The 17506-nt window shown below is 40.3% G+C and overlaps 2 protein-coding genes across 4 annotated transcripts in view; both read left to right on the forward strand.

Moving 5' to 3' along the window:
- Positions 1-6840, forward strand: part of LOC124264750 (titin homolog) — a 66617-nt gene extending 59777 nt beyond the window's left edge. For 2 of the 3 annotated variants that reach the window (XM_046699522.1, XM_046699524.1), the window contains 11 exons: positions 623-686; positions 802-837; positions 1152-1209; positions 1558-1910; positions 2297-2436; positions 2726-2875; positions 3368-3546; positions 3718-3808; positions 4323-4406; positions 4515-4616; positions 5179-6840. In XM_046699522.1, coding sequence (XP_046555478.1) covers positions 623-686; positions 802-837; positions 1152-1209; positions 1558-1910; positions 2297-2436; positions 2726-2875; positions 3368-3546; positions 3718-3808; positions 4323-4406; positions 4515-4616; positions 5179-5343 — 1422 coding nt within the window. In that variant the 3' untranslated portion in view covers positions 5344-6840. The remainder of the gene's footprint in view (positions 1-622; positions 687-801; positions 838-1151; positions 1210-1557; positions 1911-2296; positions 2437-2725; positions 2876-3367; positions 3547-3717; positions 3809-4322; positions 4407-4514; positions 4617-5178) is intronic. The other variant, XM_046699523.1, reaches the window with a different exon arrangement.
- A 3072-nt stretch (positions 6841-9912) lies between these two features.
- Positions 9913-16369, forward strand: LOC124264751 (DNA primase large subunit-like). The gene is made up of 5 exons (XM_046699526.1): positions 9913-10255; positions 10557-11046; positions 11902-12060; positions 13753-13968; positions 14580-16369. The coding sequence occupies exons 1-5, from the start codon at positions 10041-10043 to the stop codon at positions 15765-15767; spliced, it is 2268 nt and encodes a 755-aa protein (XP_046555482.1). The 5' UTR covers positions 9913-10040; the 3' UTR covers positions 15768-16369.
- Positions 16370-17506: the final 1137 nt, after the last annotated feature.

Raw genomic sequence — 17506 nt, forward strand, 5'->3', positions numbered from 1 at the left:
CAAGTCTGGCGATAGCTAGTCTCCTTGGGAATTTTATTTAGAAAATAGTGGTACTTTATTGCCTAACTCATGGTCTGACAAAGGTTCTTCACATATTTGTACAACGAGCCCCAGTGTGATATGATTAAGGCTTAATCACGAAACACAAGGATGGTTTCTTTTGACTGACCTGGTACGCTGGATAATTTATACATATATGTGTTATTCCAGATAAATTTGCTATTTGCTTATGTAACTTGTAAATGACACAGATTTCAAAATATGTCTGTATGAATGGGAGGGCTATGAGGTAAGGACAGCAGTACTCTGCCATCTGGAGAGACCACAGAGCTTTACAAGAGGGCCAATAAATATGCCTGTCATTTAAACATTTATCTGATGGTTGTAGGATGAGAATTTGAATTGATAACCCACCATGTGTAGCACCACTGCAGATGTAATTAGTTTCTGATCTCATATCTCAATGTGGCTTCTTTTCAATATTAAATAGAGATCTTTGTTTCTCGCACAGTTATACATTTTCCGAGATTAAGACTTAGTGTAATTTTACTTATGCTTTATTTAGTAAATGTTGTCTGAGACTTTGAGGACAGTAACTAAGTCAGCATGAATGTATTTGCAGGAGCTTTTTAAGATTCCTAAGAAGGAGAGAGATGAGGAGAGGAAGAGGACAGAAAAGGAGCTAGGTGAGAGCTGATGAAATCAGGCGATGCATATACATGTACTATGGCAAGATAGCTTAATGAGGTAGAGATGTCTTGGTGTAATAAACTGTTGAAACCATTGTCCGTTGTTTTTCAGATGTCCAGTATACTGAGCGATCCAATAGAAAATCAGGTGAGTTGATATTTAATATACTCCTGTCTTGTTTGTTTACTGTTGCCAGCATAACTGATTTGATTGGGTCTGTCTGTCTCTAGATGTCAGCTGTACAGGATAACATTTATATTGATTGGAATTAACTTGGTCATTACTTTGAATGTGTAGTTCATATCATCCACACACAGGGCCTTTTCAACAAAGTTCGAGAAGTCAGGTTAGGACGTTGATTATAGCACATCTTTTATGTTAAATTGGAGGTGAATCTTTTCTGTTCTCTTCTTTATTTGACAAACAGTAAACAATGAACTTGTTACCTTTCTATGTTTTAGGGCCGCCCTCTAAACGTAAGCGGAGGCGAGATGACACATCAAGCCCCTACAGGAGCAGGTAAACATATGTTTCATTTCAACACAGTCCAAAACTCACATGCTATTTAAAATATGCATAATGTTTTTAATGGCCAATGAAGAATGATGATTAAAGAGATGCAGTTATATTGTGAGTCATGGTGCTTCAGTATTGAAACCACAGTGGTCATCTTTGAGCTTTAGCATTTAAACTGACTGCTTTTGTTAAGGCAGCAATAAAGCCCCTCTGTCTAATGGATCTCGTGACACTCTCTCCTGACCTCCCCCACGAGCAGGCACGGACCTGTTACAAAAATGTAAACACAGGTGTTCTTTGGCTTGAAAAGTTGAGGTGTAAAGTGACCACGTCTTGATGTGTTTTTTCCAGGAAGCCCTTGCTGCCAACTCCCCCAGAGATGACCAAAGAGGAGAGGCGCCAGCTGTTTGAAGCCCAGGTCCGGGCTCAGGATGAGATGAATGCTGAGATACGGAGACAGCAGGAAGAGTACTTGCAAGCTAGATATGCAGAGAATCCCAACTATGACCCAAGATATGACCCTAACCTGGCTCAGTATTATCAGCAGGAGCAAGACCCTGGCTTCACCCAACAAGACCCAACTTTCCCACTGGATCCCAGCTTTCAGTATACCCAAGATCCCTCTATGCCACCAGGTAGTGTTACCAAGACAACACCTCCAGCAGGTCATATGGCCGACCTTGACGCTGGGTCCAGCCAAGCAGGTGTGTGGGTGTTGGCATGCATGAAAGCATACGCTGATGGCTGGCTGGCTGGCTGAAGTTTGAGATGGCTTGTGACTTGTGTTGGAGTTTTATTTTCCTTGTATTTATTGTACATGTTGATGACACTTCATTGTAAGCTTACTTGTTTGCTGGTCGTACATACGACAATGTTAGATTGGATGCAGCTTTCAATTTTCCATAATTTGTCACTGTTCTGTGTCTGCAGCTTTTTCAAGTACATTTGTTTTGTGTCATTGTCCCTAACATCAGTAGCAATGAAAAACTATGCCATTTTTGTATTTTATATGGCTGTTCAGCTGTGAATGAGTGTGAGAGGTCTTGTTTACCCAGAAATGTAGTCTACAATATAGATTGTATGCTGACAGGTCATTACCCCGGGATGGAGGGGATGGCGTCTGTACTGAACTACTCCAACATGATGGACCCCAGCCAGGCCCAGCAGTATGTAGATCCACATCAGCCCCAGATGGTGTATCAGCAGCAGCAACAGCAGCAGCAGTACCAGGTGAGGCTTTACCCATCAGAAGCCGGCTGTATTACACCACAAAAAAGCACCAAGACAGAAAGTATCACATAATGATAATGCCGCACAAAACCACAGTTTGGGGGTATAGCTATTATACGCTAGTATTACTTAGATAACTGACATCAATGGATTTTGTCAGACTTGGGGTCACAAATCTTATGTGGAATATAGAAACTGTGATGTGCAAGTGATGAATATCTATAACCTCCAGTATTCAGGATGTGGCAATGTACAGTATGTAATATCTGTGGTCATTGTTCTATTGCAGGCTGCGGCTGGTGTGCTTGCCCAGTCCACTGTGGCTCCTGTCACCGACCAAAGCATCCAGGCCCAGCAGGTCATCTACACGCACACACCCAGCTCAGCTGTGCAGCCAAGCATTGTGCCAGTGGCAGATCCTACCGTGGTGGCACAGCAGGTAGGTCCCAGCACAGCAGTGTATTCCAGCATTGTGTCAGTGGCATACCTTAATGTGGTGACTCCTCAGCTAGGGGGGCGGTGGGGTAGCCTAGTGGTTAAAGCGTTTGCTCGTCGCGCCGAAGACCCGGGTTCGATTCCCCACATGGGTACAATGTGTGAAGCCCATTTCTGATGTGCCCTGCCGTGATATTGCTGGAATATTGCTAAACGTGACGTAAAACTCACCTCACTCACTCACTCACTCCTCAGCTAGGTCCCTTAGCACAGCAATGCAGACAGAACAATGCATCCACATATATAGTCTTAGTGGCAAAAACAAGGAGAGAAATATGCCCATATGCTGTGTCGTAGTTCCAGCAGTAAACCATTGTTCCCAATGCCATCATTTACTGGCTATAGTAATACGGGCAATATGTTACTGATTCTCTCTCTATAACCTCTAGGATCTGAATGTCCTGCAGTTGACCACAACTGACTGTTCATGTTGCAGGTGCAGCAGCTACAACAGTTGATCAGTCTCCAGCAGAACCTGGTTTCACTGGCTCAGCCCCAGAAGGATGAAGAAGAACCTCCACCACCTCCATCCAAGAACAGCTCTGGCCTGCCTCCACTTTGGAAGTCAGCCACTGACAAGGAGGGCAATGTCTACTACTACCATTCAAAAACAAAGTTAGTACATTATTTATTAAAGTACTGTAACAGATTTGTTGTCATGAAACAAATGAAGTGGATGATATACATTGATGATCTTCACATTTTAACTTTTGTTCATAAGACTCTATTGATGCTCCAAAGTGCGTGTGTGTAACTAGTTTGTAAGCGTTCTTGTTTCTACTTCAGACAAACCCAGTGGGACCCGCCAACATGGGATCAAGTGCCTGAGGATAACATGGAAGTGGACTCTCCTGCAGATAAAGAACCTGAAGTGAAGGTGATTGGCTCTTCCTCATCTCTTTCTCCTCTACCTCATTGACATGGATTAAGTGTCTCTTTAGTGTCTGGAACCATCACATAGCGGCACACTTTTGATGAGTGTCTGGAACCAAGATAATGTCACTGTTGTGATAAGTGTCTGGAACCATCACATAATGGCACACTTGTGATAAGTGTCTGGAACCATCGCATAATGGCACACTTGTGATAAGTGTCTGGAACCATCACATAATGGCACACTTGTGATAAGTGTCTGGAACCATCACATAATGGCACACTTGTGATAAGTGTTTGGAACCATCACGTAATGGCACACTTGTGATGGATGTATGGAACCCTTATGATTTAGTGTCTGGAACAGACAGGTATGACCACCCCTGTGATTTTGTGTATATGGAGGGTCTAGAACCAGTATGTATCAGCACATTTATCATTTAGTGTTTAGTCAGTGGAGCTGTTACATATCTGAACACCAATGCGTGGTAGTTACCTTGTGTTCTCTATTGGCTCAGACCTCCAAGAAGAAGACAACCACAGCAGCAGCTGACACGTCCAGTGAGGTTGCCAAGAAGATCAAAGACCAGTTCAGACAAAAGGTATTGCTTTCTCTCTTACCAAAGTCAAAGCTGGTTTGTGCCTTCTCCAAAGATCCACCTCTCAAGGTATCTATGGCAGGTTGTAATACATGATTGTGCTGTTCCCAGATGTCACAGCTGATTGTGAGCTGCCTCAACCCTTACCGCAAGCCTGACTGTAAGGCAGGAAGAATCTGCTCCACTGATGACTTCAAGCACCTGGCCAGGAAGGTGAGGGGAACCATAGATACACAGTCCATTCCTTACACTAGACCTTTACTACACATGCATTGCAGTACACCTTTAGTGTGTATTGCTGTGCACCTCTTTATGGTAATTTCTCTGCAATATTTGTACAAGATGTATTGAAATTGTGTACATGTCTTGTAAGTTGCTCTGGAACAAAGACATGCAGGATCATTATTCACACTTGCTGAAATGTCCTGAAACTGATCTGGACCACTTCAGTGTCCACCTGGAGAGCAGGCGACTAAAACACGTTAAAATATGGTACTTGTTGGTCTCTCCCTGGCGTTTGGCATAATGGGTACTACAAGGACTGGTCGGCTTGGAGCCAGTATAATGTGTCTGAGTGGGGTATTCATGCTTAACTGCGGCATGGTATCTCAGTGAGCTAGCACTATAAAACCAGCATAAGTCTGGGCTAGTACAAGCAGCCACACATACACACATATGCATGTCGTCATATGAGCGAAATATTCTTAAGTGCGACGCTAAACCCCATTTCACCTCACCTCACCTCAAACTGATCTGTTAAAAAATCTCTTTTCAGCTGACACATCACGTGATGGCCAAAGAGCTGAAACATTGTCGTCATGTGGAAGACCTTGAAGTCAATGAGAATGTCAAAGCCAAGGCAAAAGACTACATAAAAAAATACATGGACCGATTTCCATCTGCCTATAAGAAAGATGATGACTCTGAATATTGTACTTAAACTTGCTAGAACATCTAGCTGTGTTAGGTTGCCAATGTACATATTGTGTTGTTGATGTATATATTATGTGGAGAGCCCTGTCATCATCTGTTATTGTATATATCGTGTGTAGCCCTGTGTTCAACTGTTGATATATGCTTTGTGTCTTGCCCTCAATTCATCTGTCATTGTTTATACCATAGATGCATGGAAGGTACAGTGTGGGTGGGAATGTCTGTGTGGGTGTGTGTTTGCAAATCTGGGCAGTGTATATACAATATCATCATGAATCAGAAAGTGGTTATCTGACATCATCCAGGGATACATAGTGTTTTAGCTGATTTTGCAGTTTCAGTTGAATGTATCTATCCTATTTGAAAAAGTGAAGTCATATGACCTACTTTACTGAAGCAGCTATCAATACTATCTCAGAGTTTGAAATACATTAGGATTCTGATACCTACAAACATCCCTTTGACTTCAGTCCTGAAGTAAGGAAGAATAGATAAAAATGGCAAAGAACTATTGGGGATTTTTTTTATGGTCAATCTGTTAAGATTTTAATAAATGAACTAGTTCAGTTACATTTTAATATATGATTGTATTACAGATTTTAATGGATGTAATGAGTTAGGAAATATTTTAGATGAAAGTTTTACTTGTTATGTTTTGATAATAGCTTTTATATTTCATTGTTTATTTAAATTCTGTGTATGTTCTGTTTGAAACAACAAGGGTTTTTGTTTGTGAGACTATCAATAATGACCTCAAACAAACACAATTTGAATACAATTCTCTAACATTTCAGGAGAAGAAATGTACAACAGGTACAGTTTAATCCTCTGAAGTTACATAATTGTATTACTGTAGCCCAGTTCACTAACTGGATTCATAGAAGAAATGTTCTGAGAATAACCTATAATTGTAAATTTAAGTTCCCCATATGTTCTTCAAAGATTACCATCATTCGCAGTTACAATATTATTTCACTTTCTAAGAATAGAGCAAAATCTGCTTTCACTTTCTCATCCCACTTGGTCCAAATCACCAACTTTAATGCTGGTTTTAAGTTTTTGTTGGAGAACAATTTATGTTAAAATCTTCAATGGATTATTTTACCTTATGTACATACCAGCTTCTAACAGTAATTTTGTGACATAAAACGAGATATTCATGTAAAAGCTGGAAATGGGTACAACACAACTGATTTGCTACTATGATTTTGTTGGGAACACGTGCAAATATGGTGATCAGTCCCCATATGGAACATGGTCCTGTGTGCCTAATGACTCTTGTCAGTGTTTCTTTCGCTTGTGTGTAAGCAGATGGGGAGCATCTACCATTTAGCAGTCAGTCTGTCTCCATGTTGTGTTGCGCACAAGGTATAATAGCATGCCGTACATCTTTCATGTGCAATACATTCAACTCATTTCATTTAGAAGGGATAATTGAGTTTTGTACAATATTCAGATGAACTGTATATTTTACTATTTTGTGATAATAAATGCAAACAAAGTTTTCACTAGTCTGTTGTCCTGACTGCAAGGTTTCTTTCATTAATGTATCATTACTGAGTGAATGACAAAGCAACAGACCATGCACGGCTGGTTATATGAGCTTCTCTGTGGTTGTCCATTTTGTTTCTTGAGGATGCAAACATTTCTGTATCTCAGATTGAGTTGGACACCACCTTGAACAGTATTTCAATTAGATCATGATGGGTTGGGAGAAAGGCCCAGTTGATGGTCCTGGAGGTTTAACTGTGGTGGAGAAACTTGTGAACACTAACTAGAAACTGGATTCAAATCTTTTAACTTTTGTAGATCCTGTGACCTCTGCTTCCTTCCCATTACATTTGCATGTGTTCAGTTACATTAAGTGGAGGCATCTTCTTGTGGCAAACAAGGGAAACGGGTCATACCAGTAAGAGTTTGACGAAACCTTTGAGCATTGATGACACACCACGGATCACAATCTGGCCGATTCTTGGATTCCAACCCACTATCTGAAGATGCTGAAACTGCTGAGGGATGCAACGTTGGGCAGGATAAAACATGTATAAAATGGTTGACATATCACATTTTCATCTACCATACTGCTGGGCTTTTTACTTTTATGTTTCAAACTTATAAAGGCACAATAAAAACTTACCTCAAATTGGTGGTATCAGGAACTGTAAAGTATGCAGATTGAGACAGGTGAAACAGGTGTTTTGAGAACCTTACACATTTCAAAATGCTAAGCCTAAAACAACAAACACTTGACTGCATGAACCATACATTTAATATGAAACCATATCTTATGTCCATTTATTATGCACCATTCCATAAAACAAGTAAATGCTTATTAGGGGTGAAACGATACACTAGCTCATCACAGTTAGATACACAAAACATGTTTCTCTGTACTGATTCATGACAATACATTTTTAAAAATAAATCACTCCCTGTTTTATGACCCTACTTCCTTTCCTCCAGCATTTTGTGCCAGTCAAATATCTCAAAAAGTACTGTAAATTCTTGAAAAATGACAAAAGGGCATGCCTCGATAACATCATTCTTCTTTGACATTTTCTGTAAACATAAGAAAATGTGTCATGTGTGGTCAAGATTTAGTGGAGGTTCAGTGCCGGTTGGTGTAGTACTTGCTCTTCGGGACTATATTATTGCATTCAAACCATGGATTTGTGCCTACTTTATGAACATCTTAAACACACTGGGGATTGTGACATTTCCAGCATTTATGTTTTTTCGCATGTCAGATGGGTTGTTTTATAAATTCTAAGATGCTTCGGTGAAAGATAAAGGCGCCGACAGTACTCTATCAGACGATAATGTATACTTTTTTCATTACGTCACAATGTATTGGCGTCACTGCGCCATTCTAGTCTACCCCCTCGTAATCGAACGTACCCTGGTAACCGACGTCACGATGCATGTCAGTTGTCATCGCCTCGTACAGCCTCCTACAGTAAACAACTCCGTAACAGTCCGTTTCCTGGGTTGCAGTTGCTTCATTCGGCTAACATCACTGGTGGAAACATTACGTTAATGTATTTCGACGGATATGATGTCTCAGTTCGACTCACAATTAAACAGCGACACGGCAACGTTCGCAATGTTTACATTCCCACAGTGCATCCGTGGAATGTCGAGTGACTACTATTTTAATGGTCAGCTTCATCTCGATGTACTGATCTAACTTACGACGTTCTTATTGTCTCAAATGGGACAGACGCGTCCACAGAACAGCGCGTCAGTTAGCCCTGAACGAGGATTGTAAATTTAGGTCACCGACACCGTCGATTTTCTGTTGGTTTCCTGCCTTTAATTTGTCGTCGATAAGTATTAAATTTGGGCATCTTAGAGAACAAATACAGCTCGCTCTACCACCGCGTATAGTGTAATAAAGCAAACTTTTGCCCTGAACTGTTATATGTAAAGTACGAGTGTACTTTATTACATGGTGGTAGAGCGAACTGTATTTCTTAAATATGATCACAATTTACACCTTTACCCATGAAAATCGGACGCAAGCGTCCTCCTACTTCAACTATAACAGCACAGGGCGAAAGTGTGCTTTATTACACTATACATGGTGGCAGAGCGAACTGTATTTCTTAAATATATTAGGAAAAACATTTTAGAATGCATTGCTACCAATTTAATCCAGTTGGGTCCAGTCAACCATTTGTGAGACACCTGTATCTAAACAGTATACATATGCGTCCACAAAACCCTTGTTTTACATGATTTTCTAAGATGCTTCGCTAACAGATCAAAAGCGCCGACAGGAGATAAAGTACACTTTTTGCATGACGTCTCAATGTATTGACATCACTACGCCATTCTCGTCTGCCCCCTCGTTATCAAACGTACCCTCGTCATCGCCTCGTACAGTCTCCTACGGTAAACTACTCCGTACCGACTCGTTTCTTGGTTTTCAGTTGCTTCATTCGGCAAACATCACTGGTGGAAACATTACGTTTATGTTTTTCGAAGAATAAAATGTCTCAGCTTGACTCACAATTAAACAGCGACACGGCAACGTTTGCAGTATTTACATTCCCACAATGCATCCGTGGAATGTCGCGTCGCGTTTGCGTTAATCACAGATGTAATTACATGTATATTATTTTAAAGAAGATATTTAACCCGAACTAAACCGTCATCAAACTTTTTATCATTAGTTTTTCTGGTAACGTGCGTGTAACGTAGGGGGCAGACACGCCACCACAGAACAGTGCGTCAGTTAGCCCTGAACGATTATTGTTAATGTTTTCTGCCTTAGATTTATCGTGAATAACCAGAGAGAGTATTAAATTTGTCATCTCAGAAAAGAAATACAGTTCACTGTACCACCATGTGTATTGTAATAAAGTACACTTTTGCCCTGAACTATTATAGTTACAGTACGAGTGTACTTTATTACACTATACATGGTGGTAGAGCGAACTGTATTTCTTACATGTGATCACAATTTATACCTTTACCCAAGAAAATTGACGTGAATGTGATGTCAGTTTGCAATTTTGTCCCGTCCGGTCCGAGAGATCCGGCTTTAGAAAATTGTGTCCGGATTTTATTACCAACCCGGAAGTACTAAAAAGCGGCAAATACAACTTCACTTGTGGAAGTTGTCTTCGTCATAGTGTGAAACAACAATGGGACATTTGATACCCAGGTGTTTGATAAACCGCCTTTTTGTTATTGATACACATGGCGTTTTACTTACGGCCATCAACTGGCCACGTTTCACTGCAAAAACTGCATACGTTTGCGGTGAATCGATTGGAATTCTTACTAAAAATTCACCATGCAGGAGGAGATCGCCTTCGACTTCTTGATATCACCAACAATATTCAGACAGTTGCTGACTCTGACTGTTTGATAGAGGGAACACAGAAGGATAATATTTCGCATTTTATTTTAAGGTAATTTAATTATGGGTTCAATGTGTATATCATATAGACACTTGTAAGACAGTCAGCTTGGGTTAAGAACTGACCCCTTATCGTACCCCGTCACTTATCTCACTTTGCTGATGAGTTAATTGGTCACAAATTGAAATAGTTTTATAATGTATAGTAACTATGGTGTATTTGCTTTTGTAACAAGCCCATGATCCTTTCATACAAGCCCAGGCTACCCAGTTAATAAAAATGGTGTACCAGTATTTGTGGCTGTTCATGGTCTGTATATTATTTGCTCAAAATTATTTTCCTTCCATTCCAGACTTCTTTTTGTTGCTGATCAAGAAACCACAGATTTTTTCTTGCAAGCAGAAACTCAGTTATTCCAGTTCCGATTTTCCTGTCTAACTGAAAAAGAAATTTACAGACTTCTGAAATCGACAACAAAACATGTTCCAACCATTAAACAACCTTGTGCCACAACATACCATGAAACAGACATCTGTCATGTTCTAAGTATCCTCCAGGCAATCAAACAGTCAGCAGGAACTTGGCAGAATGCTGCACACCAGTACATGGCTGGGAGGAGTGGTCAGTACTTCCACCTGCCCTTCCAAGCAGTTACCCCCCTTGTTAGCAACAGGAGGGTTGCGTTGCACAGGGGAATGGCAAAAGTGCATTATGACAACCTTGATGAAGTGTTGACTGGACTGTTCAGGTCAGTATTGCAACTAGCCTTGAAACAAGTGAAGGACGCAAGAAGTACAGCATTGCAGGATGTCAGGATGAAGAGATGTGCAAAAGTGTTGAAGGTACAGTTGACCAATATATGCTGAAAAAGTCAAGTAACATAATACACTGGTGTTAATATTATGCCTGATGTCAACATGATCAATAAACAGGGTATTTGGAATTTGATTTCTGTGACAACAATGATTGTTTTGCTTTTTCTGTGCCTAAGGAAATGAATCTGATGATGAATGTACCGGTACATTACTGAATGTAATTATACTTGAATTGAATGAAGGTTCTTCTCAGTCTAAGTAAACTTAGGCTCAGTATTATTCGTTACACTGCTATACTGAGTCTAACAAAACCTTATAGAAGGTCGCGTCAGCTAACCTATTGGACTGACCAATCAGAACACAGCTTACCAAATCGCAAAAGTTAACATTCGCACATACCGTTTGAACCTTTACCTCCAAAACTCGAACGATTCCGAATGCTATTTTCCGCACAATCGCTTCCGAGTGATACACACAATGAGTAAACAGTCGCTGAAAATAGTGTTTTTGTCAATATTCAAGGATGTCATCTTGCGAAAATATAAGCAAATAGTAACCATGTCATTAGAAACCCATAAGCGTATATACTGCAGATCAAATATATGTGTTTTATGCGGATTTTCGTTTGTTGATAGATCAGTGTCATTGACGAGGGAAGAGAAAATTAAAAATCATTTTGAAACTTAATGTAAGTCCCGCCGAACCCTAACAAGTAGTCGTCGTCTGATTGGTTAAATCCGTTCGGCTGCTCGCGTTTGATTGGACGGTCATAGGTCGCTCAAAGGTTAGCTGACGCGACCTTCTATAATGTTTTGTTAGACTCAGTATAGCAGTGTAACGAATAATACTGAGCCTAAGTTTACTTAGACTGGGTTCTTCTAGTCTATTTACAGAACAAAAGTTCCCATTCCACTTAACTGGAACAACCTGTCCTGTTTGTCACATCATCAAGTGGACCAATTGGAGCACCTGTTTCCTCTGTGTATGTCCAGCCTTCACAAAGCCCTGCGAACAAACCACCGTCTCAAACACAACGACAGGGTATGGGATCTCAGTACAATCAGTGTCACTGTTGAAACAATAGCAGATCTTTCATCAATAGACAACCACTTGTAGTATAATACTTGGGAAATGCTTTTGTGTAAATAATATCTCGCATTGCCCATATGATCCACATTTTAGTTATCTCTATTCATGCTGTACATATATATGGATGTTTAGTAAGACAATGACAGATGGGAACATCCATAGCATTTTGTCGTATTTGCAGGTTCTTTTGGGCTGGACCTGTGTAGATCTGGGCTAGAATGTTGATCTTCAGTAAGCCATGCTTGTCGTAAGAGGCGTCTAATGGGATTGGGTGGTCAGGGTTGCTGACTTGGTTGACACATGTCACCGTATCCCAATTGCATAGATCGATGCTTATGCTGCTGATTACTGGATTGTCTGGTCCAGACTCAATTATTTACAGACTACCATCATAAAGCTGGAATATTGCTGAGTGCGTGTTAAACAACAAACAAAACAAACAATCTCATGGGCTGATACATGGAACATGGTTTTCTTACTAGCACACAACAAAGTACAGTCGAGCTCGTTGTATTGAACTCTGATAACTCGATATCTCAGTTGTCTCGATATAACATCTCGGTCCCAGCAAAATCCTTCATAATTTGTCATTATTCAAGCTCTTTTAACTTGATACGGATGTCTCGATATTTCAGATATCTCGATATAATTTCATGGTCCCAACAAATAAAATTACCCTTTTAGCTCGATATTTGTAAAGAAACTCAATATTCACCTACCTTTCATGGGCAAGTATCCCTCTGAACTGAGGTTGTTTCCACACGTTTACACATGGTGCAGCTTGAATCAAAGGGATGCGGTAGTGTAAACTAATTAAGGCTAATTGGGTTGAAGGTGTCACTTTATTGTTATTTAATTAGGATTAATTAAAAAGGAATGAATTAGGAAGTACTCACTGTTACGACTAGACACTACTGATAACGGATTATAGTTTCAAATCAAAACATACTGAGAAGCGTTTTGTTTTTTCATAGTGATATCTGATGATATGCCCTGGTCGGATAACTCGATATATTTTTTCTTGGTCCCATGGATATCGAGACAACAGTGCTTGACTGTAGTTTTAATTTTGTACAAACTACATGGGATGATCAGCTGCATGTTGTCCAGACTGTGTAGATCCTTGTCCAAAGTTTGCATATGAACAGTTTCTGACTAGTATTACTGTCTACAACTGTGGCCACAAGTATGAGAAGGCTGAGGGATGTGAAACTGTTCAGTCTTGCAAGATAAGGTAATAGAAGTCCATGAAAATAATATGAATGCAGAGAATCTGGCTTGTAGGTTGATACGAGAATATATCACATTAGATGTTGTGGGTAATAATACTTTGGTGACTGTTTGGGAAGATATGTGCAGAGCTGTTACACAACTATATCAAACATTTATTTTACATGACCATGATGACAGCGTGACCTCAGAGTCTGGATGCTGATGTTATCAGTCACAGAGCTGCCTTTCCCAGTCGCAAGTACTCTTCACAGACATCTCGTACCATGTATATCATGTGTACCATGTGCACTCCTCACAGAATCACATCATCCTGTAAATATGCGTAGGACTTGACATTGTTCCATTATTTTCTGGGGATATGTTATGTGAGATGTTACAAAGGTGTACCAAGCGATCCCTCACCATGTTTAGGTCCAGTACAGCCTGTTCCTGAAGGAGGTGGGGATGCCAGTGCACCAGGCCATCAAGATGTGGAAGCAGGAGTACTCCCAGCCCAGTGATCTCCCAGGGACTGGCCTCCACAGCTGGCAGGCTGACGAGCGCAGGTACACATACAACATCAGACACCTGTACGGCCTGGAGGGTGCTCGTCGCAACTACCGAGGACACTGCTGTGCTTCACTTCAGGTGAGGCAGAAAGAGGATACGCACAAACATGGCTTCTTTTGAACTGGAATTTCAAAATGAATAGTGACATCCGTCATATGTATGAGAGGTGAAACAGAGAACCTTCATTGTTTTGTGGAATAAATAGTAACCAATGTTGAGTTTCATAATCATGTAACTATGGCAATTGGAAAAACAAAAACTACAATATGTTTACCATGCTATGCCTGAAATTAATATTTTGAATATCGAGTAATAAGCTGAATGAAGTGGGTTCACTGATGTTGCCTTTATTTGTTTGTAATGATTAGTGATTGATTTTTCAAGTTGATTGTTATTATACCAAAGTGCTTTAGTACAGTACAGTCTTTTCCTCCTGATGACTGATTCTGTTGTGTCCTCTTGGCCAGGACAAGCCCACAGTTTTGATATTTCTGAATCCCAGTGTGTAAACACAAACAAGTAACAGAACACAATGCAGAATTTGATTAAGTGTAGTTCCGCAAATGAAGTTGAACGTCTGCATCAATGGCATATATGAAGAAGTTGAATATCCATAGAACCATCTCCCTTCTTCATCACTTCAACTTCTAAATACCACTCCAAGAAGTTGTCTGCATTGTATTTTCCAGAGACGCCAACTTGGGCCAGCCGAACAAGGAGGATGCCCATTTGTGCATTTTGACAACCGTCACCTTGTTAACCTTCTGACTGATGTTGGTATCATGGAGGTGGACCAAGCAGTGATTCGAAACCTTAAATCATCTGGTGATCCATGTGGAGCCTGTGCTGGTTATCTCAGACACAGGGTTCAGTCCTGCTTGGACCAGCAGGGTGTTGATGGAAGACGAGACAGACATATGCAGGGACATACCCCTCCAGTTGATCAGACCCTCAGCAGAAACAATGGATACAATATTGACTGCAAACACATGACAAAGGCATCAGGACATGAACGTGTGGATAGAATACAGGTGTCTGGACAGGGTGGTGTGGTGTGTGGTGATGGTGAGATGGCGGGGCAGGATGACGTGTGTGAGGATAGCAAGACAGATGGGCAAGATTGTGATGTTATACTGGTCAGTATTCATACAAAGCACCGAGGGGTGAAAAGGAGTCTGTCCAACAGATCAGAGCGTGTCAAGAGACATGTTTTGTGGTATGAGAGTGGGAAGCAGGCAGTGCAGGAAAACAGAGCGCTGATGGAGACAAATGCTGAGTGTACTACCAGCAGTGATGCTGCTGCTAAGATTGACATAGAAGAGGCTGAGTCAATGTCAGACAGTTCGGTGTTGTGCCAAAATACAGTAAGAAAAAACCCTGTTGAAATGTTTCACGACCATGGCCAAACTGTGTCAGCAACATCAACCTCCAGTAGGTCAACGTCAGAGGAACATGAACAAGACTTTGTCCATAAACGACCACCAGAGCATGTGTATCACAGTAAAGCTGACACACATGGCACTGGAGATACCTTTGTCCATAAACGACCACCAGAGCATGTGTGTCACAGAAACACTGACACACATGGCACTGGAGATAGCAGCAAGTGTGGTACCCGTGTGTCATCTACGGCTGCAAGCCGTCCTGTGCCATCCAGTCAGTCAGACACTTCACTGACCCATGAAGATCCTGGCAGCTGTTTTGAACATGATGTTTGTCCGTCACAGACTGACAGTAACACTCAGCTGGAGAAGCTGGATAGAGTTAGAGGGAGACTGCAACATCTCAGCGACTTTCATATTCACAAACCTGTGGACTTTTACACTTGTTTCAAGGAGTTAGTGGAAGGGTTGAAATCCAGAGTCAAAGAATGTTAGTAATCATGGTAACAGATATTATTTTGTTTCAGTTGTAGGAACAAACAATGTAATCTTTGAGAAACTGGATTATAAACATTGTCAATGAAATTAATTGATTTTCAATGCTGGGCCACAACAAAATGAATACTTGTTCATTGGAAACACTAAAATCTTGAAACAAAATTCCATAATGATTACGATAAACATCCTTCTGGAGAACTTGCAAATGGAAAAAAATAGCTCAAATCTTTTCTTACCTTTCTTTTCTGACATTCAACTTGAATGTCTGAGGTCATGTAACAATTATTTTTAAAAACAAAATGTCTCTCTGCCAAAAAAGTATGAATGAGTTACATTTTCAATTCTAATGTCCATCTATCATTGTTTTGTTTTAGAATGGTATTTTTCTTGTTATGAATCTTTTACAATGTTTTACCATGTTAAGGGACAATATTTTATGCATCTTGTCTTGTCAGTATGATCATGTGATGCTTTTTGAAGTACCAAACACTGACACAAGAAATGAAGTGCCATGATTTCATAATGCTGATTTGTAACAAGCTATGTGTTCAATTCTTGGTATCCTGACTTTTGGTTAGACTAAATTATAAAGTTTTTAAGTGATTTCTTATGATTTTTGTGGAGAAGCATGTACAATGTGAATCACGTGCATGTACACACACGCCCGCACACACACACGCACACACACACACAAACACCTGTACCTAAAATTCATGTACAAAGTAAGTGACTCCCTGCAAGTAATGTACAAAATCAATGATGTCCCCCCTAGTACATGCGTACAAAACTGACCCCCCCTTACCTCCCCAGAACAAAATGGGTGAAAATCTCAAGGGTAATAAATTCTTCATATGGTGTTTTGATAGGGTGTACAGGACTGGTAGACCCTTGTAAATTCTGTATTTCCTTTGGGTGCGCCTCAGGAAATACGGAATTTACAAGGATCTTACGGTCCTGTACCCCCTTTCAAAACAGTGAGTAACTAACAGTGTATTATATGATATTCGGCAACCTGCATGCAACACATCCAAAGGGTAGGTTTACAGAGACTAGTATTTTGTGAAAACAATTCAATAAAGTCACAAAGACATGTACATAGAAGTAATTTGTTTTCTTCCTCATATTGTTAGGTAACCTGGTTATGTACCAGGTAGTTTATTATGTGCAGTTTGATTTGTACTTCTACATTTACATTTGAAGGGATCAGATGAAGCTTGACCTGTGATCATAATAACAGTGCAGGACACATCCATCATCAATTGTCTGTGCAGCAGCCGAAACTAATATCCTCATCAACACTAGTGGTGTGACAATTCATCGATACGCATTGATGCATCAATCCTTGGGCCGCTACAGTGAATCGATACAAAGTTTAACATTGTTGTATATCCAGATACGATACTTCAAATGGACCACGATACATCCATGTTTAACTTTGAATATTGCTGAATCACAATATCTGTCAATAAAAAAGACTTACTTTTGTTTGATGATTAAAATATATGCTTACATATTTTCCCTTCATAAGTAAACGTTTTCTCGGACATTCTTGCGTCACGAACTGGGTCAGACATAGCACTCGCATGTTAGTAACATTCACAAAGTAGGTGTATAAACTTATTTTTCTCGTTTCCTAATGAGAATTGAAAAAACGCTGCCGGAATTTGACGGAATACTTTAAAATGGTTTAGTTTTGATCTTAAGGTGTTTTATAGTTGGTATTAGAATTAAAGATT

Source organism: Haliotis rubra, unplaced genomic scaffold, assembly GCF_003918875.1.
Source record: "Haliotis rubra isolate DU_JTF1 unplaced genomic scaffold, ASM391887v1 Scf94, whole genome shotgun sequence".
Classification (NCBI taxonomy): domain Eukaryota; kingdom Metazoa; phylum Mollusca; class Gastropoda; order Lepetellida; family Haliotidae; genus Haliotis; species Haliotis rubra.

Bases quoted from the DNA above. Each gene is read 5' to 3' on its own strand.
- LOC124264751 (XM_046699526.1), top strand. From the start codon at position 10,041: ATGGCGTTTTACTTACGGCCATCAACTGGCCACGTTTCACTGCAAAAA. The intron at 10,256-10,556 runs GTAATTTAATTA...CTTCCATTCCAG, and splicing joins ATTTCGCATTTTATTTTAAG to ACTTCTTTTTGTTGCTGATC. The intron at 13,969-14,579 runs GTGAGGCAGAAA...TGTATTTTCCAG, and splicing joins ACTGCTGTGCTTCACTTCAG to AGACGCCAACTTGGGCCAGC.